At 43.8% G+C, this 27762-nt stretch overlaps 1 protein-coding gene across 7 annotated transcripts in view; it reads left to right on the forward strand.

The window, feature by feature from the left end:
- Positions 1 to 27762, forward strand: part of mcf2la (mcf.2 cell line derived transforming sequence-like a) — a 240729-nt gene that overhangs the window by 83132 nt on the left and 129835 nt on the right. For all 7 annotated transcript variants that reach the window (XM_072260875.1, XM_072260874.1, XM_072260873.1 and 4 more), the window contains 2 exons: positions 4946 to 5036; positions 17779 to 17898. In XM_072260875.1, the coding sequence (XP_072116976.1) occupies positions 4946 to 5036; positions 17779 to 17898 (211 nt within the window). The remainder of the gene's footprint in view (positions 1 to 4945; positions 5037 to 17778; positions 17899 to 27762) is intronic.

Below are 27762 nucleotides of genomic sequence, written 5' to 3' on the forward strand. Positions count from 1 at the left end.
CTTTCATAAGGGATATATGATTTTGGATTCAACCAAGCAGAAACATCATGATGTTCTGATTAAAGAAACTGTGATTTGAGTGAATACTGCCCATAATTATCTGTTGGCAAGAAATAGCAGATCGTACACCACATAAAGTTGTAAAGAATTCACCAATTTCAGCTTTATCAAACAATTAATAGGAAAAAAGAAAAGAAAAGAAAGGTCTATTAGATTTAAACCAGTCCAATGTGCCCATAAGCATTGGAGCTCATACTGGAGTATTTGGGGGTGTATCTCTTACTCACGTTCTGGACCTATGGTCTCCTAAAAACACCTGCCACATTTGAATTCCCCTTGAAGACCATCTCGAGCAAACTGGCTCTCTCTCTCTCTCTCTCTCAGGAGTATAACCCTTCCTCCTTGGAGCCATTCATCTGCACAAAACACTTCTTGCAACAGGGACTCTCCTTCTAATGGTATTCAGTGGCATCTTCCCATCTGTCCCAATCTGCAGCACCTGCCAAAAGACCCCAAACCAGAATACTATACTTCAGAAATATCTTCCCCACAGCTCTCCAGAACCCTCTGTCACATCCCACAATGCTGACTGGCTGACTCACATTCCTAAGTTGGACGACATGGCTCCTTATCTTAGCCAAAACCAAAACACACTTTCCAGTGTGGCACACTGCTTCTACAGAAAACTGCTAAGATAAACTAGCTCACAGCAGAGCAGTGGAAATCTTACACAGGGCATTACACACTTATTCACATAATGCAGAACAAAATTTCCAGAATTATACTTTGTATAGACATTAACGGCATGTTAAACTGCTATGTACATACTATGGCCATTAGGAATCATAGTAAACAGTTACTTGTAATTAAATAATTATGTAAAATACAAGCAGATAATTAATTGTTGGGCTGCAAAGAAAATGACAATTAAATGGTCAGATACAACAAAAACCATGCACAGTGGTTAGTGTTGCTCCCTGCATTTCCTAGAGTTCTCAAGCACTGAGGACCATGTTCATTGTAACACACACAAAATGCTGGAGGAACTCAGCAGGTCAGGCAGCATCTATGGAAATGAATTCCCTATTCCTTACCTAATGACAGTATGACAGTCCACGGCAGAGTTCCCTGATTACTGCGCAATGTCATACCAATCCAGTTCCCTGATTCCTTCAGAATCCCAGAGCACCACAGAGTTTTCTCATTCCTACCCAATCCTTCACAGTTCCCAAAGCTCCCCATCCAGTAGAATACCATCTTAGAGTTTCCTTTGCCATAATTTATACCCAATTTTACACCAGCAAAGTTCCCCGTTCCCTGAGCCTTGAATAAACCTACACTTCCTAAAGGAAGGGAGCACTTACTACACAGAGGGTGTGATGAAGTTTCTTCAAACTGGTTCCTGATAAGGCTGATCAAGATCCAGGAGTGTTACAGCACAGAACACACCCTGTGACTCACCTAGTATGTGCCAGTTATCAATACCATTTACACTAATCTCCTGTTTTTAGTTCTCCTCTACTCCCCAGATTTCAACACTCACCTACACAATAGATAAAATTTACACTGGAAGTTCAGAGTCTTGCCTCAACTAATTTCCTGGGTAGCCAGATGAATGTTCTCCTTCCAACAGTTTGCATTGCTTTGTGTTTATAATTACCAAACCATAATACATGTCATAGAGTCATAGAAAAGAACAGCACAGCAACAGGCACTTTGGCCCATCTAGTTCATGTTGGAATCATCTAAACTGCCTACTCCCATCGACCTGCATTGGGACCACAGTCATCCATATCCCTGCCATCCATGTACCTATCCAAACTTCTCAAGTGTTGAAATCTAGCTCGTATGCACCATTTGCCCTGGCAGCTCATTCCACACTCTCACGATCCCCTGAGTGAAGAAGGTTCTTCTCATGTTCCCCTTAAACTTCTCACCTTTCACCCTTAACCCATGACCTCTGGTTGTAGTCCCACCCAACCTCAGTGGAAAAAGCCTGCTTGCATTTACCCTGTTTAAATCATTCATAATTTTGCATACCTCTATCAAATCTCCTCTCAGTCTTCTACATTCTGAATTATACAGTCCTAACCTATTCCTTATAACTCAGGTCCTCCAGACCCGGCAACATCCTTGTAAATTTTCTCTGTACTTTTTCAACCTTTTTTACACCTTTCCTGTAGGTAGGTGACCAAAACTGCACACGATAATCCAAATTAAGCCTCACCAACATCTTATACAACTTCAACATAACATCCCATCTCCTGTGCTCAATACATTGACTTATGAATGCCAATGTGCCAAAAGCTTTCTTTACGACCCGATCTACCTGTGATGCTACTTTCAAGAAGTTATGGACCTGTGTTGCCAGATCCCTTTGTTCTACCACACTCCTCAGTGCTCTGCCAACTGTGTGAAATCTGCCCTGGTTGGTCCTACTGAAGAACAAAACCTCACTCTTATCTACATTAAATTCCATTTGCCATTTTCTCCCCATTTTTCCAGCTGATACAGATCCCTCTGTAAGCCATGATATCCTTCCTCACTGTCCTCTAAACCCCCAATCTCACTGTCCTCTAAACCCCCAATCTTGGTGTCATCCACAAATTTGCTGATCCAGGTAACCATATTATCATCCTGATTGTTGATATAAATGACAAACAACAACAGACCCAGCACTGATCCCTGCAGCACACCACTAGTCACAGGCCTCCAGCCTCTAGTCAGAAAAGCAACCATCCACTACCACTCTCTGGCTTATTCCGCAAAGCCAATGTCTAATCTAATTTACTACCTCATCCTGAATGCTGAGTGACTGAACCTTCTTGAGCAGCCTCCCAATGCCTTGCTAAAGTCCACGTAGACAACGTCCACTGTCTTCCTTTCCTGGTATCCACCTTCCTGGTAATGTCCTCGAAAAACTGTGTAAGTTCAGTTAAACATGACCTACCACGCATGAAGCCTTGCAGGCTATCCTTAATCAGTCCATGTCTATCCAAATACTTACTTATTCATTCCTTAGAATTCTTTCCAATAACTTTCCCACAATCAGTTTATAATAATCACCTCTTGAACTAAGTTGGATATATACACTCAGTGGCCTCTCCATTAGGTACACCTTTACACCTGTTCGTTGACATAAATATCTAATCAGCCAATTGAGTGGCAACAACTCAATGCATCAAAGCATGCAGACGTGGTCAAGAGGTTCATTTGTTATTCAGACCAAACATCAAAGTGGTGAAGAAATATGATCTAAGTGACCTTGACTGTGGAATGATTGTTGGTGCCAGATGGGTGGTTTGAGTATCTCAGAAACTGCTGATCTCCTGGGATTTTCACAGACAACAGTCCCTAGAGTTTACAGAGAATGGTGTGAAAAGCAAAAAAAAACATCCAGTATGCAGCAGTTCTATGGCTGAAAATGCCTTGTTAATGACAGAGGTTAGAGGAGAATGGCCAGATTGGTTCTATCTGACAGGAAGGTGACAGTAATCAAGTAACCATGTGTTATGACAGCAGGTGTACAGAAGAGCATCTCTGAACACACAACACGTCGAAGCTTGAAGTGGATGGGCTACAGCAGCAGGAGATACACTTTATTAGGCTCATGAGGTGCCTTATAATGTGGCCTTTGGTGTTTGTTCTTTTATTCAGTTTGAAGGTGGATTCAGTAAATGAAGAGCTACGTAACAGAAGAGATGATTGTTATACAGAGACAATATGGCCAAAGGGGCCTTGATAAAATTAATAAATAATAACCTGAAGGTACCAATTGAAGTTTGCAGGCAAAGGAACAAGAGTAGTTGATAAGGAAGATTTGTTTTGTTCAGCATGTTGTTATGGTCAGGTTCATTGCTTGATTAAATAGTGAAAGTGATTTCAATTGCAATTTTAAAGGGAATTACATTAATGATATGCAGAGCTATGGAGCGAGAGAGCAGGGAGTGGGATTAACTCCGTAACTGTCTCAAAAGCTTATGCCTGCATCTTGGCCTAATTGTTCTTGTGTGCTCTTTCTTTCTTTCACTCTACAACTTGCCTTCCTGTAATTCAAACCATTTTAGGAATGTAATTTTAAAACATAAACTAAGTTTTTACTCACCTCCTCCACCGATAGTCACAAAACACAGCAAAATCTCAAGATTGAGATGAGAATGTTGCTGTCAAACAAATCCTGCAGGGGCTATGCCACACACTTGTGCCCCAATGAATAAAGAAGCAGAATTTTACAATAAAGCCAGTAGAGCTGCTGCAGTTGAGGTCTGTATTCCAGTTCCATGTGACTCCCAGTACCAGGAATAGAAATGCTTGCTGTCACTACGAGGGCTTGCCCATCTTTTAAATCCCAACTGTGGTTGGCCAGAAGCCAAGTGCTGGCATTGTACAGTCGGTTCAGATTTACAGGGTCTGTGGTTTGCAGACTCATTTGGCACCATCTGTGACACGAGCTGTTGAATGAAAGGTAAATATGAAGCTGTTTCTGGCGAACCAGTGCCAATCCCACCCCCCCCCCCAACTTACCCCACGTCTGATTGCATTCTTGTTCATTCCTGAGGAAATGCTGCAATTTGATTTTCTGTTAGAATTACCATCGATCTGGGAGAATTCCTGAGTCTCTTTTAGGAAAATAATTTATAACCTACCATTAGCATGTTCCCTCGTCAGCAACAGTGACCTAACGTAATGCGTGATGCGGAAAACGAGCTTTGATTGTGCCCTCTGACCTGGGTCATGGCTGCGCTTGGCAGCAGTTAGTTTCTCGCTAACAAACGGAGTCGTGGCTTTGAGCCCTTTGCTCGGTGCCAGGAGACTTAAGATCCATGAGAGTGTGGGCAGCAGAAAGATCAGCACACTGGGGGGCTTTTGATGGTGTAATTATCTGGGACAAGCTGATGTTCTTTTCTATTATTAACTTATTTTCTGAACTTCTTCTCTTGTTCAGCCTTCAAGATGGTGGCATTGGATTTATTCTACTGGTAGACAGGAGACAGGACAAATGGTCCTCTGTAAAGGCATCGCTGCTGCGAATTGCGGTGAGTTTCATTTCATTACAGACTTCGGCAGCCTTCTCCTCATACCTTTAAGGCAAGTGCTGAATAATAAACAAGCCAAAAGAAATTCAGTTATCAGTGACACATGATCAGCATGGCATGGAGCGCGTTGGCCAGAAGAGGGCTGCCAGCTCTTGCCTATGTGCAGATGTTCAGAACTGCACCATGAGTCTCCACTCAGCCGAGCACTGCTAAATGAGATTGTTATACTTGGCCATTGGACTTCTCATGGAGTCCTCCAGCTGCTGAGTACGAACCTCTGCAAATTTTCTTGGGCTTACACTAGACAGCCTAACATGCACAGGTTAGCACTGCAGCCTCCCATCAGCCCCTTCATTAGAAAGGAAAACACATCTGCAAGGGAAAGGTATGTACAGTGATTTTAAATTATTTTTACTATTTTTGTGTTTTGTTGTTAAATGGTAAAAAAAAATTAAAACGTGCAGTTTTCTAGGTTAATTGGCCTCAGTAAATTGCCAGTTTCTGTGCTGTAGCTCGGTGATTCTATTGCAATTTTATCTTTTAGTTATATGATGCTATATACAAGCTGTCTCTGGATTATAACCCCCAAATTTATGGATACCCCTCCATACAATTATGTCCATACATTCATTTCTATGAATGACAAAACCAATTTCCACTCTCCACTTTTAGTAATTGTTGTTTCATGTCATTCTTGGTGTTGGATAATGTTTATGATTGTCAGAGATGTGCAGAACATTCAATCTCTGATGAAAGGTCCTTGATTTGAAAAGTAGCTCTGCTTGCCTCCACAGATGCAGCCTTACCTACTAAATGTTTCACCATTTTCTGTTTTATTCCAGGTTTCCATCCCCTGAAGTTTTCTTGATTTCCCTTCAGCTTCATTGATGGCTTTGAGAGGTGCAGATGTGGTTGAAAAAGCAATCACTGAGGGTGGAGGGAATTGTGGTTTATGAGGTGAACCAGCAGCCAGCTTCAGAGCATAAATCCACTCGCAGCGTGGTGTTGCAGTAATAGTAGGTTTAGTGGCTGGGTGACTAACTCATTGTGGTACACAGATGTGGCAGTTCTGTCTCAATCCTGCTCATCCGACCTAAAAATCACCTAGTGGTCAAAAATTTGCCTTTTTATCTGCCATGAGAGTAGTCCACCATCAACCTGGTAGCAAAGTACATTACACCTCAGGTCAATGTCAGGCAGGTATTGGAGGAGCTGAGCTCCACAACCAGCAGTCACGAAGAAGCAGACCCTGATGTGAGGGATTTCATCCAGGCCAGCTTGAAGAAGTCTCTGAACAACCTACCACCAACATATCACCTGCAGAACCAGAGGAGCCAACACACCTGACCACTGTCAAGAACCCTTACTGTACCGTCGCACATCTGCACTTTGGAAAGTCCGATTACTTGGCTGTACTTCTACTCCCTGTGTTTAGGCAGAGCTAAAGTCCTCAGCACCAGTGGTGAGGACCAGGAAGGTATGGTCGAGGGAGGTGGAGGAGTATTTACAGGTCTGCTTTGAGTTAATCCACTGGACAATATTCAGGGATTCATCTTTGAATCTGAATTTACATGCCATAATTGTCACTGATTTCACCAAAACCCGTGTGGATGTGTGTGTGCCTTCGAGGACATACTGCACATACCTAAAGCACAAGCTGTGAATGAACTAGGAGATTTGTGGTCTGCAGAGGGCTAGGTCTGTGGCGTTCAAGACTGGCTATCCAGACCTATGCAAGAAGTCTAGCTGTGACCTACGGAAGACTATTTTAAGGGCAAAAATCAATTCTGATTGAGGTTAGAGATGGAAACGCATGCCCTCCAGCTCTGACAGAGTTCACAGGGCCATTGCTTTCTTCAAAGTGAAACCTAACATCATGAATGGCTGTGGTGCTTCACTCATGGATGAACTCAATGCCTTTTATGCATGCTTTGAAAAGCAGAATAAAACTACATCTATGTAAATCTCTGCAGCATCTGGTGACCCTGTGATTCTATCTCAGAGGCCAACATAAGAACATTTTTCAACAGAGTGAACCCTTGCAGGGTCAGGTCCTGATGGTGTATCTGGCAGGGCTCTGAAAGCTGTGCCAAGCCATTGGCTGGAGTGATCAAAGGCATCTTCATGTTTTCACTGCCGCAGTCAGAGGTTCCCATCTGCTTCAAGAGGGTGAAGATAATCATACCAAGAAGAACAGGGTGAGCTGCCTCAATGACCATCGCCCAGTGGTACTCACATCTACTGTGACAAAGTGCTTGGAGATGTTGGACATGGCTAGAATCAACTCCAACTCCTGACTAAGCAAGGACCTGGACCTGCTGCAGTTTGTCTGATGCCACAATAGACCTAGAGCGCATGCAATCTCACTGGCTTTCCACTCTCCCTTGGATCACCTGCACATTAGTAATACTTATGTCAGGCTGCTGTTTATTGACCTCTGCTCAATGTTTAGCACCATCATACCCTCTGCTCTAATCAACAAACTCCAAACCCTGGGCCTCTGTCCGTCATTCTGCAAGTGGATCCTTGACTTCTTCACTGGGAGACCACAGTCCGTGTGGATTGGAAATAGCATCTCCTCCTCGAAGACAATCAACATGGCGCAACTCAAGGTTGTGTGCTTAGCCCACTGCTCTACTCTCTCTACGCCCATGACTAGGTGGCTAGGTGTAGCTCAAATACTGTCTACAAATTTGCTGATGACACAACAATTGTCAGAATTTCAGTTGGTGATGAGGAGGCATACAGGAGTGAGATAGATCAGCTGGTTGACTGGTATTGCAGCAATAACCTGGCACTCATCGTCAGCAAGACCAAGGAAATGATTGTGGACTTCAGGAAGGGGAAGTCAAGGGAGATTGTGCTCAACGAGGGATCAGCAGTGGAAAAGGTGAGCAATTTCAAGTTGCTGGGTGTCAACATCCCTGAGGATCTATCCTGGGTTGGAACATATTGATACAATTACACAGAAGACACAACAGTGGTTATATTTCATTCGGAGCTGAAGGAGAATTGGTATCTCACCAAGGTCACTCCCTAATTTCTACAGATATATCATGGAGAGCATTCTAACAGGTTGCATCACTGTCTGGTATGGAGGGGCCACGGCACAGGATCGAAAAATGCTGCAGGAAGTTGTAAACTCAGCCAGCTCCATCATGGACATTATCCTCCCCAGCATCAAGAACATCTCCAAAAGGCAGTGACTCAGAAAGGAGGCATCCATCGTTAAGGACCCCCATCATCCAGGACATGTCCTCTCATTGCTACCATCAAGCAAGAAGTACAGGAGCCTGAGGACACACACTCAACGTATCACAAACAGCTTCTTCCCCTCTGACGTCAGATCTCTGAATGGACAATGAACTCATGAACACTTCCTCAGTATATTTTTCCCTCAGTTTTTGCACTACTTATTTAATTATTGTTTTAATATACTTGTAATTTATATTTTTATTACTAAGTGCTCTGCCACAAAACAACAAATATTACAATATATGCTGGTGATACTAAACCTGATTCTGATTTGAGTGGCTTGCTGATCAGTAGGATGTCTATGATAATGAGTTTTGTCGCTGGCAGTCAGGTCAGACATTTTGCTTTGGAAACCTATGGTACTTGTCAAAGCTGATTTCAAGAATGAAAGTTCCAAAAACATTTGGTCAATGCAGGGTTCCACTCTTTACTCTCTGACAGGAAATGTAGCTTAGAGTCAGGCACACCTCAACATATCTGCTCCCTAGTGGGACAGCAGTCACTGATTTTATTTAATACTGTAATGCACAGTCACATTCTAGGTCTTTTTATTGCCATTGTATGTCAAAACATAAATCCTTCAATGAAGGGTTTCCAGAGCTGGAAATCATTTCACTTAATTTGATGTTTCTGTGCTCAATGTGATCTACTTAATCTAAGTGTGCTTTGCACAAGTTTGGACATTGTTATAGATGCCTTCCCTCCCCCATAAGTATGACATGGAAGCCTCTGTGTCCTAGCTCCTACCTTGTTGGGAAGAGGCTTCAGTGCAGTGAACCACATACTCACAAAAAACAAAAACTGCTTGGACATTGCTATGTGTGGGGAATTAAGGCTTTTGCTGTCACAACTTGGACCAGATATTTCAAACCATCAGGCTCAAGGATCACATTGATATCCAAGCTGCTGCACAGCACACAGGTACTGTGTAAGCTAGGTTTAAAGACAAATGAAAATTTAAAGCAGAACCATTTTTCTCATGTTAGTATATGGTAGACATGCTTTTTACACTATGGGGGCGCTGGAAAGTATATTGTACCTAAGGGGAGGATGCTGGCAAGTATGAAGGTGTTTTGGTGAGGGGAGGACACTGGCAAGTATGAAGGTGCTTTGGTGGGAGGTGGACATTGGCAAGTATGAAGGTGTTTTGGTGAGGGGAGGACACTGGCAAGTATGAAGGTGCTTTGGTGGGAGGTGGACATTGGCAAGTATGAAGGTGTTTTGGTGAGGGGAGGACATTGGCAAGTATGAAGGTGCTTTGGTGGGAGGTGGACATTGGCAAGTATGAAGGTGCTTTGGTGGGAGGTGGACATTGGCAAGTATGAAGGTGTTTTGGTGAGGGGAGGACATTGGCAAGTATGAAGGTGTTTTGGTGGGGGGTGAACATTGGCAAGTATGAAGGTGTTTTGGTGGGGGGGGTGGACATTGGCAAGTATGAAGGTGTTTTGGTGGTGGGGGTGTGGACATTGGCAATTATGACCGTGTTTTGGTGGGGGGGTGGACATTGGCAAGTATGAAGGTGTTTTGGTGGTGGGGGGGAGGATGTTGGCAAGTATGAAGGTGTTTTGGTGAGGGGGAGGACATTGGCAAGAATGAAGGTGTTTTGGTGGGGGGGAGGATGTTGGGAAGTATGACAGTGTTTTGGTGGGGGTGTGGAGTGCTGGCAAGTACAAAATTACTTTAGGGGGTGTTAGGCTAAAAAAGGTTGGGAAACACTGATCTAGGATGTACTGTGATATAAAATTGTGTGCCTTACATCTTTTGATCTTGAAGGAAAATATCTATTTCAGGACTTTGGTATTACGCCTGCCCATTGGAGTCAAATGACTATAACTAGAGCCTTGCTTTGGGTCCAGGAGAGGATGTTGACATTGATGCACTGATCCTGCCCTGGATTTGGACGGTTTTGAGGAGAACACATTGCTGGTATCTTTCTAAAGCTTTGAAGAGCATCCAGGAGAAAGTCCAGGTCTCAGAAGTTTGCAGGAAGTAGAGAACCTTTGTTTTATGTAAGGCCCATTCTCATGCACACTTCAGTGGCAATGGTGGCAATGATTCAGAGCTTAGACTCTGAAAATGTACCAACACAAGCAGCTTGTTGGCCAGGATTGGAATGGTGTGGGTTACAGAGCAGAGGTGATGTTAGCTGAATTGATTCCTTTCAAACTTGTAGGTTAGTCTCACTCCAGTAGAAATCTTGTTGATGATGAAGTGTGGCATTGTGGTAAGAATGGTTGAATAAAGTGTTGGCTCTATGATGCTGGTCTGTTGTGGTTCTATTGGATAAATTTGCAGATCTCATACTTTGATGAAAGATACATTTCTGAGGCAGCCAAATTTGATAAAGAAGCACAAAAGATCTTCTTGACTTATGGCTTTTGAGAGTTTATAAATGCCCATATGCACTGGTTGATGCTGCTCTCTGGAGCTCTCTTGGAGTTGCCATGGGGTGGAGGTCATACCTATTGCACCTTCAGAGAGGTAAATCTGTCTGGTCACCAGGAGGAGCTGATTGAGGAAATCCTCTAGCAATGTAACTCTGTACATTTTGCTCAATGAGTCGATTGATGTCAGTCTTGATATTTTCACCTGAACTTCAACATCCACAGTCTTCTGAAGAGAAAATCCCACACTTCCATTTTGTGAAGAAAGCTTCTGTCTGGTCTAAATCCAGAACAGCTGGGTGTGAGTGATCTGGGACCAGTGGAGGAGTCAGTGTTTCCTATTTCCTGGCACCAGGATCTTGGTGGAGAAATGGACTATCTTTTCTGCCTTAGCTTCATACCTCCAAGGTCTCATGCTCTTCACTTCTCATTGTCTAAAATCCTCCATGACCTGGGTCAACATGTTGACATCGTGTGGAGGCTTGCATGCTTCAAGGACTCCAGCAGGCGATACCAACTCAAGGCCACCCATGTTGGAACAGTTGTGGACGAAATGCCAGAAGAAGATTGATCCATCCCCAGCTCCTGAACGAAGAGACTTGTGTTTGCCCCTTCTGGGCCACATCTCATCATGAATCAAGCCAACTTTTCAATATATGTTGGCTCAGTCACCACTCAGAATAACAAGGCCCATATTCAGGGTGTCCAGAGTCTGCCGTATTTGAAAAGTACACTAGACTCAATGAGTTCTGGGACGTATTTGCCATGGTCCATTGATGTGGCCACGAGCTGATGGAGTGGCTTGACAAAAACCAATAAGAAGTGTGAAGAGAAAAACACCTGCCATATGAAACAACTGTCTAAAATTGTGGGGTTGGGGAGAGACTGATAAGAGTCAGAATCCAAGTAAATGTTCATAAACTTCGAAGAATAAGCAGAAGTTATCCAACCTGCTGAATATGTTAACAGGATGCTTTGCAGATGCAAGCTATTTTTCACTGAATCTAACGGTGGAGGCTGCCATGAAGAGAATCTGCCCTTAGATCAATCTTGTCCACCCACTACGTCCTACCAACCTATCCACACTCTGATGACCTGTCCCATCTCTTGTGTCCTTGATTTCCCTTTCCCTCACCCCTGACCTTCTTCCCTTTAGCCCAGATCTTTCCTGGACCTGTGGTCTCTCTCTGTTCCCTGATGCAGAGGGCAGTCGCCTCAGTGAGTTATCTGAGCCTCGTGAACAATGATACGTTTGTAGCAATGGGACTTAAAAGAAATATTCCTTGGCTCACTGCGTTGCCAATTGCTATGGCCAATTTCTAGTCCTGGTGACTGTTCAGTTGTCTCATTGCTCGTTGTAGGGTTTTATATTATGTAATCAGTGAATGCACTGTCTTTTTCCTAAGGTTAGGGAATGAAACACTGGAGCATATGGCTTTAGGATGAGAAGAGAAAGGTTGAATAAGAACTCGAGTGGCAGCTTTTTTTTACACACAGCAGCTGGTGCATATTTGGAAGGAGCAACCAGAGGAAGTGTTTGAGACAGTTACAATAATCTCCTAAAAGAGAATTGGATAGATTTACTGTATATGGATAGGGAAGAGAAAGAAATGGGCAAAATGTGAGCAAATGGGACTAGCTTGGATAGGCATCTTAGATGGCATAGGGCAGGGACCAAAGGGCTTGTTTCCATGCTGTATGACTCTATGACACCAAATTCCTTGCATCACCAACTCTTCCCAAAACTTTTATTGGTTGTGCACTTTTAGGGGACATGAATGTTTGAAGGGTGAAGTAGTTGATAACAATTTGTTTGTTCTGTGCACTCAGAAACCCAAAAACACTGTAACCTGCAATCACAAATTAGTCTCTGATTCAAACCTCTTATCAACCAATAGACTAGGCTAACGTGGCAGAATTATATACCGAGTGGGTGAGGCCTTTGTCAGTTAGGGTCGATTATGGATGTTGCATCCGAGCTGCCTAGATACGCAAGCTTGGGCAGTACGATATGGAGAGCAAGCTGTTGCCCATGTCGCAAGCTCCCCCTCTCCACGCAACTGATGAACCGAAAAGAATGGCAGAGACCGACACAGTTTGACATTAGCAGTGTCGCGGAAGTTGCCAGTCAACATTGAACTCCATGTACAACTGCCTTAGAAACTACAGCTCTAGTTTTTTTCCCTTGTGGTTTACTCCTGAAGCCTTCCCCATGAGTGGGTATAGCCACAAGGCAGCGGAGGTTTGAGATCAACTTTCCTTCTCCTCGATGAGCTGCCAACCATGACTACTGAGCCACATCTTCCCAAAGCAACTGGTTTTAAGGCACCAGTAACCAGCTTTTGGCCCTTCTCCTGTCAGTAGAAACACTTCTGCTGAGCTTAGTAGCTAAGCCAGATGTGAAGGCCGAGAACTAGACTTGGTTGTCAGAGGCTAATTGAGGTGCACGCCATTGGGAGCACTTAATAGGTAAAGAGAGCTTGTCCCTCATTACCATCCCTGGCTATTACAACCTTAAAGGACCATTAAATACTATGGGCTAGGAAATCTTTGGAGATATTAGAGATTGGTAGATTTACTGAATAAGATAGCTGATGATTATTTTGTGCACACTTACCTCTGTGTTTACTGTGGAGTTGAGGTCCCGCAGGTGGTTGACTGCTGTACCCAGCACTGGCATGGCAACTCCTGCGATGCTGCTGGCACCAACCCCTACTGACTTTCGTCGTTCCTTTAGACCCATCATCAGCATGGGGGCGTCCTACTGCATGGGCAACAGACGGATCGCCATATCAACTCTGCCCTGGCTTGCGCCTTGGAGAGACCACTCCAGCTTCGCTTTATAGTGTCGGACAAACATGGGAAGCAGCAGTTACTGGTTATAAGTCATAATGCTTCATTGGCGTAGAGCATGGCGCCAGGGGTTGCTTCCAACGGTGAGAGAGACCATCGCGTTTCACTGGACAGCTACCACCCACCTCAAGCTGGGCATTCAATAAAGTGCTGTCACGCCACAGTCAGTCTTCCTCATTGGGTGCATGGGGATAGTGGATTATTCCACAAACAGCTGACTGTAACTACTGCACCAGACAAGAAAGAAAACAAATCGAATAAGACACCACCCCTCAAATTGGGATGTTGGAATGTCTGCACAATGATGACTGGACTTGACCAAAACCTCAAGGATATGGAAGATGCAGGAGAAATAGCGGTCATTAACAATGAGCTACTAAGGCTCAAGGTAGATATAGCTGCCCTACAAGAAACACGTTTGGTGGATTCAGGTACACTGAAGGAAAGGGATGACACATTTTTTTGGCAGGGAAAGAACCAAGACGAGCCCCGTGAGCATGGAGTGGGTTTTGCCATTAGGAACTCCTTGTTGCAAATGGTGGAGCTACCAGAAAATGGATCAGAATGACTTACAACTCTTTGCCTACACACCAGTCATGGCCCAGTATGCCCCTACCTTGAAGTCCACGGCTGAGGCAAAAGACATGTTCTACAACAAATTAGAAGCTGTTGTCAGGAATATTCCCAGTGGTGAGCACCTCATTCTCCATGGTGACTTCAACGTCAGAGTGGGAGCCGATAACGATTCCTGGCCATCTTGTCTTGGCCACCTTAGAATTGGCAAAATAAATGATAATGGGCAACGTCCTCTGGAGTTCTGCTCCTACCACGGCCTGTGTGGAACTAACTCCTACTTTCAGACGAAGTCGCAGTACAGGTCTCATGGCAACATCCACGGTCTAAACACGGGCACCAACTAGACATGATCATCACCAGGAGCTCTTTCATCAACTCTGTACTAATCACCCGCTCATACCACAGTACAGACTGTGATACGGATCATGCTTTAGTATGCTGCAAGATCAAACTACGTCCGAAGAAAATCCACCACTCCAAACAAACTGGAAAACTTTGCATCAACACAACAGAGATGAAAGAGTCAGAAGAGGCTGACCAGTTTGCCAAGTCAGTACAGGGTGCTATGACTACCTCCTCACAAGGAGATACTGCAACAGAACAATGGTCATACCTTCGCGACACCATCCGCGAATCAGCACTCTCTATCTTTGGAAGAAAGACCACAAACAGCAGTGACTGGTTTGAGGCAAAGTCCAACATCATGACTCTTGTCATCGAAGCCAAGTGTGCAGCTCTCTCAGAGTACAAGTGCTCACCATCTGACAAAACACTCCAGGCACTTCGAGCTGTTAGAAGCAAAGTGCAACAGACTGCAAGGCAGTGTGCAAATGAGTACTGGCTCCAGCTCAGTGAGGACATTCAGACAGCAGCTGTGTCAGGCAACATCAGATCCATGTATGACGATATCAAGAAGGCCCTTGGCCCATCGCATAGCAAGACAGCACCTTGGAGGTCATCCAGCAGTGAAATAATCACCGATAAAAGATGGAACGCTGGGTAGAACACTACTCTGATCTCTACTTGGAAAATGTTGTTGTTAGCTCAGCCATTGATGCCATCGATTGTCTACCAGTCACTGAAGAACTCGACTCAAAACCAACCATTGAGGACCTCAGCAAGGCAATCGACAGTCTGGCCCCAGGGAAAGCTCCTGGCAATGATCGGATTCCTCCAGACCCGATCAAACACTGCAAGAGCTCACTCCTCCAACCTTTACACAAGGTCCTCCGTCAGTGCTGGAAGGAAGGAGCCGTACCACAAGTTATGCGCAACTCCAAAATCAGCACTTTGTACAAGAACATTGGGTGATAGGACTGACTGCAACAACTACAGGGGTATCTCCTTCCTGAGTATTGTCCACAAAGTCTTTGCTCGTGTAACTCTAGCACATCTATAAACTCTGGCAGAACAGTCTACCCTGAGTCCCAATGTGGTTTTCGCGCACGGAAGTCAACTGTCGACATGATTTTCTCACTCCGTCAACTCCAGGAGAAGAGCAGGGAACAACAGAAACCCCTCTATGTTGCTTTCATCGACTTGACCAAGGCTTTCAACCTTGTCAGCAGGGATGGGCTCTTTCAGATTCTCCTCAAGATCGGCTGTCCCTCGAAACTCCAAGGTATCATCAAGTTGTTCCATGACGACATGAGGACTACTGTTCAGTACGATGGCAGCTCATCAGAACCCTTTGCTATTCGTAGTGGAGTCAAACAAGAATGCGTGTTGGCCCCAACATTATTCAGCATCTTCTTCTCTCTGCTATTGAAGCACGCGTTTGGGATAGCGACAGAAGGCATCTACATGCACACCACGTCTGATGGGTGGCCGTTCAACCCTCCACACCTGAGAGCAAGAACAAAGGTGTGAAAGATCTTAATGCACTTTGCCGATGACGCTGCTATAACCTCGCACACCAAACAGCAACTACAAACTCTCATGGACCACTTCTCTAAGGCATGCAAGGACTTCAGGCTTACCATCAGCCTAAAGAAAACAAATGTCCTCGCTCAGAACGTAGTGGAGACACCAGTCATTACCATCGACAATTACGATCTAGAAGTGGTCCACGAGTTCACATACTTGGGGGCGACCATTAGCGACGCTCTCTTCCTTGATGCTGAAATCAATAGGCGTAGTGGCAAAGCAGCATTGATCCTTACTGGACTCTCCCCGCGGGTCTGGGAGAATCCAAAACTCGCTACAAAGACCAAGACTGCTGTGTACAATGCATGCATTATCAGCATCCTCCTGTATGGTAGCGAGACTTGGACCATCTACTCCAAGCAGGAGAGGAAACTCAATAGCTTTCACCTGCAAAGCCTTCGCCGCATCCTCGGCACCACCTGGAGAGATAAAGTTCCAAAATCTGAGGTCCTCTCCTGCGCTGGACTTCCCACAATGTTCATGCTTTTAAGACAACGCAGACACGCTGGCTGGGCCATGTCTGTTGTATGAAGGATGATAGACTGCCAAAGGACATCCTCTGTGGAGAACTAACAACAGGCAAGAGGAACGTTGGTAGACCCCAGCTTCGCTTCAAGGAGCTCTGCAAGCGCGACATGAAAGCCTTAAAAATCAACACAGACTCCTGGGAGGATACAGCAGATGACCGCAACAAATGGCGAGGTACTCTTCAGCAACACCTAGAGCAAGGTGAAAGAGTGATCCTGAGTCAGTTTGAGGAGCGGAGAGCTAAACGGAGAGCACAGCGGACAGCAGACAAAATTCCACAACGCCCTACACATGCAGCAACTGTGACAGAGTCTGCCGTTCCAAGATTGGCCTCAATAGCCACAGTCGAGGCTGCTCAACAAACCAGTGACTACCAGAGGCGCAGTACCCATGGTGGACCACGACCAACAGAGGCCACACGCGCGCGCGCACACACACACACACACACACACACACACACACACTCACCCCTCTGTGTGCACTACTGTGCACATGGAAAAAGTCAGCCATCCCAGCACACTGTTAAAACAAATAACCATCAGTTGTGGGCCTGACTGGTGTTTGGAGGGGAAAGAAGTGTCGGGGAAGCTTTGTGAGAGAGGTCGTGGGGAGTAGGACAGGAGATGTACTGCTCTTCTTGTGCAGGAAGTACACAGATAGCACTGTCCTTTAAGAACTAAGCCAAAGCTTACAGACAATGACTTACGATGGTGTAAACAAAGGAAAGACAACACGTGATTATGTAAGTGTGCTTCAGTCCGCCTGGAAAAAATCCAGCCAAAACAAAATGGCTGCTCCCCTCTTGTGCTCCAACTGAATTTCAAATTTAAAGGCGGCAGTACCATTAGAATTAAAGTCAGCAGTCTGAAATAAAAGTCTGAACAGGGGGTTGAGTTGTGTTGGGAAAAACTTTCCATTGTCTTGCCTCTGGAAGCCTTCTTTCAATAGGGGCTACTATATCCTGCCATAAGTAATGTGGAAATCATGTTGTCAGCATGGGATAATCAGGAATGCTCAGTCAAATTTCCAAAGTGTTTCATTTGACTTGGAAATTATCACAGTTGTTCTTCCCCTCCCCCCAGAATGAAATGAATTACAGCACTGGAAAAATAACCATCCAGTGAAACACAATTCATGGCCTTGCAACAGTTGTCTACATCACTCTTCAGAAGAGAATTTTTAGGGAATTAAGTTGACCACTCTTTTTTTTCTTATTCTAGGGAACATTTCCAGGAAACCTTCAATTAGTTCTCGTACTTCGGCCTTCAGGAATCTTTCAGAGAGCAATCTCTGATCTTAACCTGAGGTTCAGTCGAGATGATTTTAAGCTAAAGGTACCGGTAAGTGAGATGTCTCAAATCTGCTTTTCATATTTGGATTGTTATTTATAAATGTTGTATCTAATAAAAAGAATGGATCCAAAATATTGGTTAGCATCCTATGAGGCAGGATCTGCCCACTGCTTGCCAAGGGCAGCACGTTGGTACAACTAACAGAGCTCCTGCCTCATAGTTCTAGGCATCCAGGTTCAATGCTGATCTTGCATACTGTCTGAGTGGAGTTTGCATTTTCTCTATGTGGATTTTCCCCACATCCCAAGGACGTGGCTCAACAACACCAACCCCAAAACTCTGATTTACTATTTCACAGATACCTCGATTCCTATTATAAATAAATACATTGGGAAAAAAATATTGGGTAGGGGTTCGAATCCTACCACTGTCTGTAAGGAATTTGCACATCTTCCCAAGACTGTATGGGCCTCCTCCATGTGCTCCAGTTTCCTTTCACATTTCAAAGATGTACAGTGGACATGTTATGTTGGCACTGAAAGCATAGCAACACTCGCAAGCTGCCCAGCACAATCCTCGCTGATTTGACCTGATGCAAAAACAACACAGTTCACTATATGTTTCAATGTACATGTGACAAATAAAGCTAAGCTCTTTATCTCTCTTTATATCAGGGTGATTTTCTATTTTAACTAAATGGGGACTTGTTGGCATTGCAAGAAAAAGTTGGATCTTCAACTTTTCACTACATAAATTATTGATCTGGATGAGAGAACTGATGGCATTGTGGCCAAGCTTGCAGATGATACCAAAATATGTGGAAGGTTAAGTAATGTCATGGAGACAGGGAATTTGCAAAGGAATTTGGGCAAGTTGGGAGAGTGAGCAAAGAAATGGCAGATGGAATGCAGTGTATGGAAGTGTGGGGTTATGTGATTTGGCAGGAAAAGTAAAGGTGTAGACTATTTTCTAGATGGAAAGAGAATTCAGAAATCAGAGGTGTTACAAATTTCATGTCATCTAAGTCAATGATAATAATTCTGATTCAAAGAGATTTGGGAGTCTTAGTTTAGGATTCCATCAAGGCTAACTTTCAGGTTAAGGTTGTATTTAATGAAGGCAAATGCAAAGTTAGGATTCATTTTGAGAGGACTAGAATATATAATCAAGGATATACTGCTCAAGGTGTCGTCGTGGCTATCCCTCAAGGTCGAGGATGATGGTCTTCGTTCAGTTGATCTACTTATGGGCTCTCAAGTGGCTTATGAGTCCAACCTTGGCTTTGAAAGTTCTTTCGCATTCAAGACAGGTCAAGATCTGGATAAATGAAGATGTACCAGCAGACTTTAGAGACTCAGCAATCGTTACCATCTACAAAAGGAAAGGCGATGGATCTGAATGCGGAAACAATCGTGGAATTTCCCTGTGAGCAACAGCAGGAAAGACCCTCACCCGCATCATGAACAACTGACTCAAGCCTTCAGCCCAGAAGATCCTTCCGGAGACACGAGCCAGTTTTAGACCATCGCCTGGAGCAATCGACATGATCTCAAGGATTATAAGGAGTTAGAACACATTGGAATATTGTGAGCAGATTTGGGCACCTTATCTAAGGAAGGAGATGCAGGCCCTGGAGAAGGTCCAGAGGATGTTTGCAAAAATGACACAGGAATGAAAGGCTTAATGTATGAGGAGTGTTTGATATCTATGGCCTGTACTTAATAGAATTCAGAAGGATGATTGGGGATTTCATACTACAGGATACTGAAAAGCCTTGATAGAGCGGAGAGGATGTTGCCGTTATTCAGAGTCGAGGATCCAAGGGCAGAGTCTCGGAATAAAGGATGACCTTTTAAAAATGATATGAGGGTAGTGAAACGGTAAATTTGTTGCCACAGAGGGCTGTGGAAGCCAAGCCACTGGGTGTATTTAAGGCAGATATTGGTAGATTTTTGATTGGCAAGAAAGTTAAAGGTACAGTTAATTATGCTCCCATATCTGCATATTAAGAAAAAATTTAGCTGGACCTATTGGGTGTGAAATATTCTGACACATTCTCGTGGTTTTTGTCACTAATGATTGTTGCTACAGAATAAAGTGGTTACTGGATGACGTCCTGGGTGTTGGCATTTTAAACTTACCCAGGCAATGCACTGAAGTGAAATTCTATTTCACGTTTCTGCACAAAATCAGTAACAAACACCATGCCAAATTAACCACTTTGCTGCATTCAATCCTGTATCTTGAAATGTTGGACATTTCTGTGTCTGTGATTTCCATTTGCCAAACATCCATTATACATGGTAAAATTAGAGTTAAAATGGTGAGATGCTGTGCCATATAGAGGCACCAAGAAAAGATAAGTACAGACTGGGTGTGAAATGATGTAAATGAAAATTATTTTAGGCTTTTTTTGAATTCCTAGGACCAGATTTGGTATGTTGTCCAGCCAATCACGTGGAAGTTAAATAGTACTTTATATACAGCTTGCATCAAAACTAAACTATTACAGAACAAATATAACTGGAAGCTTCAACCAAACTGCAGATAATAGTTGACAAAGTTGGGGGTAAAACTGTGGAAAATATTACCTCAGCAATGTTTGCCACTCAAAATAGGAGCTGTGGTACTTTGGCTTCAATGTGGTAGACCAGTTACTGGCAAATACCCGTCATCTAATATTTCACCCCTCCCACTGCTGTGGACAAAGCCCTCCCAATATAAAGTGAGTGAGGTTGCCTCAAAAAGCTGCAAAAAGCTGAAGTTTTGTTTTGCAATATCTGGAGGGAAAAACAGGCTTTTAAAACTGCCAAGATTTGATTTTCACTAAAGCACATAACACTAAACATAACCTTTTCCAAATGCTCTCCCAAAGTTAGCCAAAAAGTACTTCCAAGCTGCACGTCTTTCTCATTATAAGAAAATAGAACAAGTCAAATCTGGCTAATTGACACCTGGTAAGTATTCTCTCAGTCTTCGGCAGATGCTGGGACAGTGCTGTCAAATGGCACTGAGTCTTCATTAACTTGCTCACTGATGTCTAGTTTAGATTTTTCTAGGACCACTTGGTTGCAAACATCATCACAGCCTTGAACCAAACGTGGGCAATGCTGAGGGTGATGTCCTTTGACATCAGGTAGTATTTGTCTGATTGTGATGTTAAAGAGCTCCAATAAAACTCAAGTCAATGGGCACACTTCAAAGGTTGCAGTCATGTTTTGTATGAAAGAAAAGGGGTGTGACTTTTGAAGGACAACCCACCCAATCCTAGAGAATCACTGGAGGAACAAAACAGAAAATGTTAGGACAGTGTGATAGTGTAGCAGTTAGCATAATGTTGTTGCAGAGGCAGTGAACCCGGATTCAATTCCACTGTCGTCTGTAAGGAGTTTCTACATTTCCCCTGTGTCCATGTGGGTTTGCTCTGGGTGCTCCAGTTTCCTCCCACATTCCACATTGTATGGGTTTGCAAGCTAATAAATCACATCGGTGTAATTGGACAGCGCAGACTCATTGGTCCAGAAGGGCCTGTTACTGTGCTGTATCTCTAAAATAAAATAAAATAAAATATATTAAACTTCAGCAGGCCAGCCAGCACCTATGGCAAGAGAAAGAGATACTGTTTTAGATTGAAAACCCTTCATCAGCGCTAAAATGTTCATTCTTTTGCTCTCTCTGGGATGCTTCCTGATTTGCTAAAAATTTCCAGCATTTTCTGCTTTTATTTCATACTTCAAGCTTCTGATAATTTTGATTTTCAATTCCCCTCACAGCAGTGTGCTTAGCCTAATGATTTTCCTCAGCTTTATCGGTGATGTGACTATGCATATTGTCTTGTTTATTATTTATTGTAATGCCCGCACTGTTTTGTGCACTTTATGCAGTCCTGGGTAGGTCTGTAGTCTAGTGTAGTTTTGTGTTGTTTTACGTAGTTCAGTGTAGTTTTTGTATTGTTCATGTAGCACCATGGTCCTGAGAAACATTGTCTCATTTTTACTGTGTACTGTACCAGCAGTTATGGTCGAAATGACAATAAAGAGTGACTTGACTTGACTTGATGTGAGGTAAATGGATATGTTTACTGATGACTGCACAGTGTTCAGCTGCATTAGTGAAAGGAAGCGCCCCAGGCCTGCATTTATCAAAAACTAGACCCAATGCAGTCTTGGCCTGATAACTGACGAGCAGCATTGGTGCTACAATGTGTTTGGCAGTGATTATCTTAAATAAGAGAGGCTGACCACCATTCTTGTCATTCAGTGCCTTACCATCACAAGCCTCCCAAAATTAATAACCTGTGTCTTACCTTTGACCAGAAATTCAAATGGACTAGCCACATAGATATTGTGACTACAAGATAAGTCAGAAGCTGGGTGTCCATTACTGAATAACTCACCTCCTGGCACTTCAAGGTCAGGATTGATAGAATACTCGTAACGTGCCTTGATGAGGCAACATCTCTCAGGAAGCACAGCAGGATCCAGGACAAAGTCTGTCCTTTGATTGGTGTTCAATCTACCACCATAAACATTCATTCCACTCGTTACTGGTACATTGTAGCTGCAGTGTGTAGCAAATAAGAAATTCTGCATAGTTGCTTACCCTGGCTACTCTGGCAACCTCTCTTAAACCTGCAACAGTTGCCTTCAAGGAGGACCTGGAGGAGAACCTACTCTCTTTAGGTTCCCTCCACATCATGTATCATCCTGGTGAGAAACATATCACTATTCCTGCATCTGTGTTTAAGTCCTGGAACTTCCTGCCCAAGGACATTGTGGGATACCTTCACCAGAAGGACTGCAACAGTTCAAGAAGGTGGCTCTCTCCCATCTTTGAAGGTCAATAACTAGGGGTGGCCAATAAACGCTGGCTTTGCTGTGACATCCAGATCCCAGAAAATGAATAAATTAAAGAAAAATAATTCCCTCATTCCACTCCTTCCCTCTCTTCTCCTTGCTTGACCCAAACTGATGCTGCCTGGTCTAGGTCCATCTTGCAATCTCACTCATACTGAGGCCTCTCACCATTCAGAGATCCAAGCCGATAGAAAGTTCCCGGTGGAAGCTGATCACTGAAATGGATGTTTACTGGCTGCCAGAGTCCAGCTTCACCAGTGAGTGGTCTGGCAATCACTGAGGGTCTCCAATCCACCAGACACTAATAAACTAATTCCAATTTCAACTTAACATAAAATAAACATGACTGTTGGCTGTCTTTATTCTTTTCCATGGATGCTGCCTGACCTTCTGAGTTCCTCCAGCATTTTGTGTGCGTTACTCTGGACTTACAGCATCTGCAGAATCTCTTGTGCTTATTATTGTTGGTTATATTAGTTTATCTTGGGTTTCATTAGTTATATAATGAGACTATTTAGTCAGAATTATTACTAAAAGTGTTTCTGCCCAACCATGATAGCACAGAGACATTTTTCTCTCAGCTCCCTTCCCTTATAAGCCTTTTCCCCAGATCTGCCTTCCATCCATTGTCCTATTTCTCTCCCATTCCCTCTTCCAAACTAGTTGGTTTGTGATACCGAGCACCTACTACTTTCCTCACGTGACTGCTGGTAACTTCTCTTCTTAGTTCTCATGCCAGCTGCCACTTAAGTTATTCTATGTATCTCCCCAAATACTGTTCTCCCTCTCAGAATCCCAATCAAATGGAAAAACTACACCATTTGCAATTTATATACTCTCTCCTGGCTTCCTTACTTTTCAAAGCTCTTAAACATATTGTTGCCACTGTAGTTGAATGTGCATTGAATTTCTATTTGAACTATTCATGCAGGATCATCTCCCTCAAACGATCAAAACAAGGTTATAAATGGCATAGTCTGTAATTGTGACCATAGTGACTGTGTGCCAGCCTTCTGATGACAAAACACTTAAAGGACCTTTTCCTCTTCAAAATGCAGTTGCACCACTAAGACCTCTTCCATTTATAAATTTCACTGCATCTTGATTCAAAATTTGAGAATCAAGTACTAGAGCACATAGGTTAAAGGTGAGGAGGGGGGAGTGTAACATGCAATTTTTTCACCCAGTGGGTGGTCAATATATGGAATGAGCTTCCAGAGAAAGTGGTTAAGCTAAGCACATTGATAACAGTTATAAGGTACTTGGACAGCTGTATGGATAGGAAAAGTTCAGAGGCATATGGTCAAATATGGGCAACTGCAACTAGCTTAGATCAGGGCATCTTGGTCAGCATGGGCCAGTTGGGCTGAAGGGACCATTTTCATGCTTGTGTGACTATGTTTGGCTCTGAGGAAGAAGATAATGGTTAACAGTCCTGCAGGTGACCTTCTTTATGCAATTTTATGCACAATTATGCAACTTTATGCATGTAATTGTGGTTGTTGTGTACATTCCTCCCTCTGCCAACCCGATGTCGGCGTGCAACATTATTTACACCGTCATACACTTTTCAACATAATTGTATAAGGGCTAAGAGAGTTGTAAAAGAGCGCCTGAAGGCTTTGTGTGTCAATGCAAGGAGCATTCGTAATAAGGTGGATGAATTGAAAGTGCAGATTGTTATTAATGATTATGATATAGTTGGGATCACAGAGACATGGCTCCAGGGTGACCAAGGATGGGAGCTCAACGTTCAGGGATATTCAATATTCAGGAGGGATAGACATGAAGGAAGGGGAGGTGGGGTGGCGTTGCTGGTTAAAGAAGAGATTAACGCAATAGAAAGGAAGGACATCAGCCGGGAAGATGTGGAATCGATATGGGTAGAGCTGCGTAACACTAAGGGGCAGAAGACGCTGGTGGGAGTTGTGTACAGGCCACCTAACAGTAGTAGTGAGGTCGGAGATGGTATTAAACAGGAAATTAGAAATGTGTGCAATAAAGGAACAGCAGTTATAATGGGTGACTTCAATCTACATGTAGATTGGGTGAACCAAATTGGTAAAGGTGCTGAGGAAGAGGATTTCTTGGAATGTATGCGCGATGGTTTTTTGAACCAACATGTCGAGGAAGCAACTAGAGAGCAGGCTATTCTGGACTGAGTTTTGAGCAATGAGGAAGGGTTAATTAGCAATCTTGTCGTGAGAGGCCCCTTGGGTAAGAGTGACCATAATATGGTGGAATTCTTCATTAAGATGGAGAGTGACATAGTTAATTCAGAAACAAAGGTTCTGAACTTAAAGAGGGGTAACTTTGAAGGTATGAGACGTGAATTAGATAAGATAGACTGGCAAATGACACTTAAAGGATTGACAGTGGATATGCAATGGCAAGCATTTAAAGGTTGCATGGATGAACTACAACAATTGTTCATTCCAGTTTGGCAAAAGAATAAATCAAGGAAGGTAGTGCACCCGTGGCTGACAAGAGAAATTAGGGATAGTATCAATTCCAAAGAAGAAGCACACAAATTAGCCAGAGAAAGTGGCTCACCTGAGGACTGGGAGAAATTCAGAGTTCAGCAGAGGAGGACAAAGGGCTTAATTAGGAAGGGGAAAAAAGATTATGAGAGAAAACTGGCAGGGAACATAAAAACTGACTGTAAAAGCTTTTATAGATATGTAAAAAGGAAAAGACTGGTAAAGACAAATGTAGGTCCCCTACAGACAGAAACAGGTGAATTGATTATGGGGAGCAAGGACATGGCAGACCAATTGAATAATTACTTTGGTTCTGTCTTCACTAAGGAGGACATAAATAACCTTCTGGAAATAGTAGGGGACAGAGGGTGCAGTGAGATGGAGGAACTGAGCGAAATACATGTTAGTAGGGAAGTGGTGTTAGGTAAATTGAAGGGATTGAAGGCAGATATATCCCCGGGGCCAGATGGTCTGCATCCTAGAGTGCTTAAGGAAGTAGCCCAAGAAATAGTGGATGCATTAGCGATAATTTTTCAAAACTCGTTAGATTCTGGACTAGTTCCTGAGGATTGGAGGGTGGCTAATGTAACCCCACTTTTTAAAAAAGGAGGGAGAGAGAAACCGGGGAATTATAGACCGGTTAGCCTAACGTCGGTGGTGGGGAAACTGCTGGAGTCAGTTATCAAGGATGTGATAACAGCACATTTGGAAAGCGGTGAAATCATCGGACAAAGTCAGCATGGATTTGTGAAAGGAAAATCATGTCTGACGAATCTCATAGAATTTTTTGAGGATGTAACTAGTAGAGTGGATAGGGGAGAACCAGTGGATGTGGTATATTTGGATTTTCAAAAGGCTTTTGACAAGGTCCCACACAGGAGATTAGTGTGCAAACTTAAAGCACACGGTATTGGGGGTAAGGTATTGATGTGGATGGAGAATTGGTTAGCAGACAGGAAGCAAAGAGTGGGAATAAACGGGACCTTTTCAGAATGGCAGGCGGTGACTAGTGGGGTACCGCAAGGCTCAGTGCTGGGACCCCAGTTGTTTACAATATATATTAATGACTTGGATGAGGGAATTAAATGCAGCATCTCCAAGTCTGCGGATGACACGAAGCTGGGTGGCAGTGTTAGCTGTGAGGAGGATGCTAAGAGGATGCAGGGTGACTTGGATAGGTTGGGTGAGTGGGCAAATTCATGGCAGATGCAATTTAATGTGGATAAATGTGAAGTTATCCACTTTGGTGGCAAAAATAGGAAAACAGATTATTATCTGAATGGTGGCCGATTAGGAAAAGGGGAGGTGCAACGAGACCTGGGTGTCATTATACACCAGTCATTGAAAGTGGGCATGCAGGTACAGCAGGCGGTGAAAAAGGCGAATGGTATGCTGGCATTTATAGCGAGAGGATTCGAGTACAGGAGCAGGGAGGTACTACTGCAGTTGTACAAGGCCTTGGTGAGACCACACCTGGAGTATTGTGTGCAGTTTTGGTCCCCTAATCTGAGGAAAGACATCCTTGCCATAGAGGGAGGACAAAGAAGGTTCACCAGATTGATTCCTGGGATGGCAAGACTTTCATATGAAGAAAGACTGGATGAACTGGGCTTGTACTCGTTGGAATTTAGAAGATTGAAGGGGGATCTGATTGAAACGTATAAAATCCTAAAGGGATTGGACAGGCTAGATGCAGGAAGATTGTTCCCGATGTTGGGGAAGTCCAGAACAAGGGGTCACAGTTTGAGGATAAAAGGGAAGCCTTTTAAGACCGAGATTAGGAAAAACTTCTTCACACAGAGAGTGGTGAATCTGTGGAATTCTCTGCCACAGGAAACAGTTGAGGCCAGTTCATTGGCTATACCTAAGAGGGAGTTAGATATGGCCCTTGTGGCTACGGGGATCAGGGGGTATGGAGGGAAGTCTCGGGCGGGGTTCTGAGTTGGATGATTAGCCATGATCATAATAAATGGCGGTGCAGGCTCGAAGGGCCGAATAGCCTACTCCTGCACCTATTTTTCTATGTTTCTATAGCCAGATTACAAACCCAGCACCCGAGTGCCCTCATTACCATCTCGGGTGACTTCAACCAGGTTACCATGGCTAGAACACTCCCAACTTCACGCAGTATGTGAGCTGTACAACCAGAGGGGAGAGGACTCTGGATTTGATGTACGCTAACGTTAAGGATGCATACTGCTCCTCTCCCCTCCCCCCACTGGGAAGATCAGATCACAACCTGGTGCATCTAAAACCCTGCTGTGTGCCTCTGGTGAAGAGTAAACCTGCAACCTCGAGGACAGTGAGGAAATGGTCGGAGGAGGCTTATGAGGCACTCCAGGGTTGTTTTGAGGTGACAGACTGGCAGGCACTCTGAGCCACATGGAGAGGATATTGATGGGCTCACAGAGTGCATCACTGATTACATCAACCTCTGTGTGGACTGCAATGTTCCAACAAGAACTGTCCTTTGTTATTCAAATAACAAGCCATGGGTGACAAAGGACATTAAGGACATCCTGAACGCTAAAAAGAGGGCGTTTAGAGATGGAAATAGGGAGGAGCTGAGGGCAATA

Source organism: Mobula birostris, chromosome 6, assembly GCF_030028105.1.
Source record: "Mobula birostris isolate sMobBir1 chromosome 6, sMobBir1.hap1, whole genome shotgun sequence".
Lineage (NCBI taxonomy): Eukaryota > Metazoa > Chordata > Chondrichthyes > Myliobatiformes > Myliobatidae > Mobula > Mobula birostris.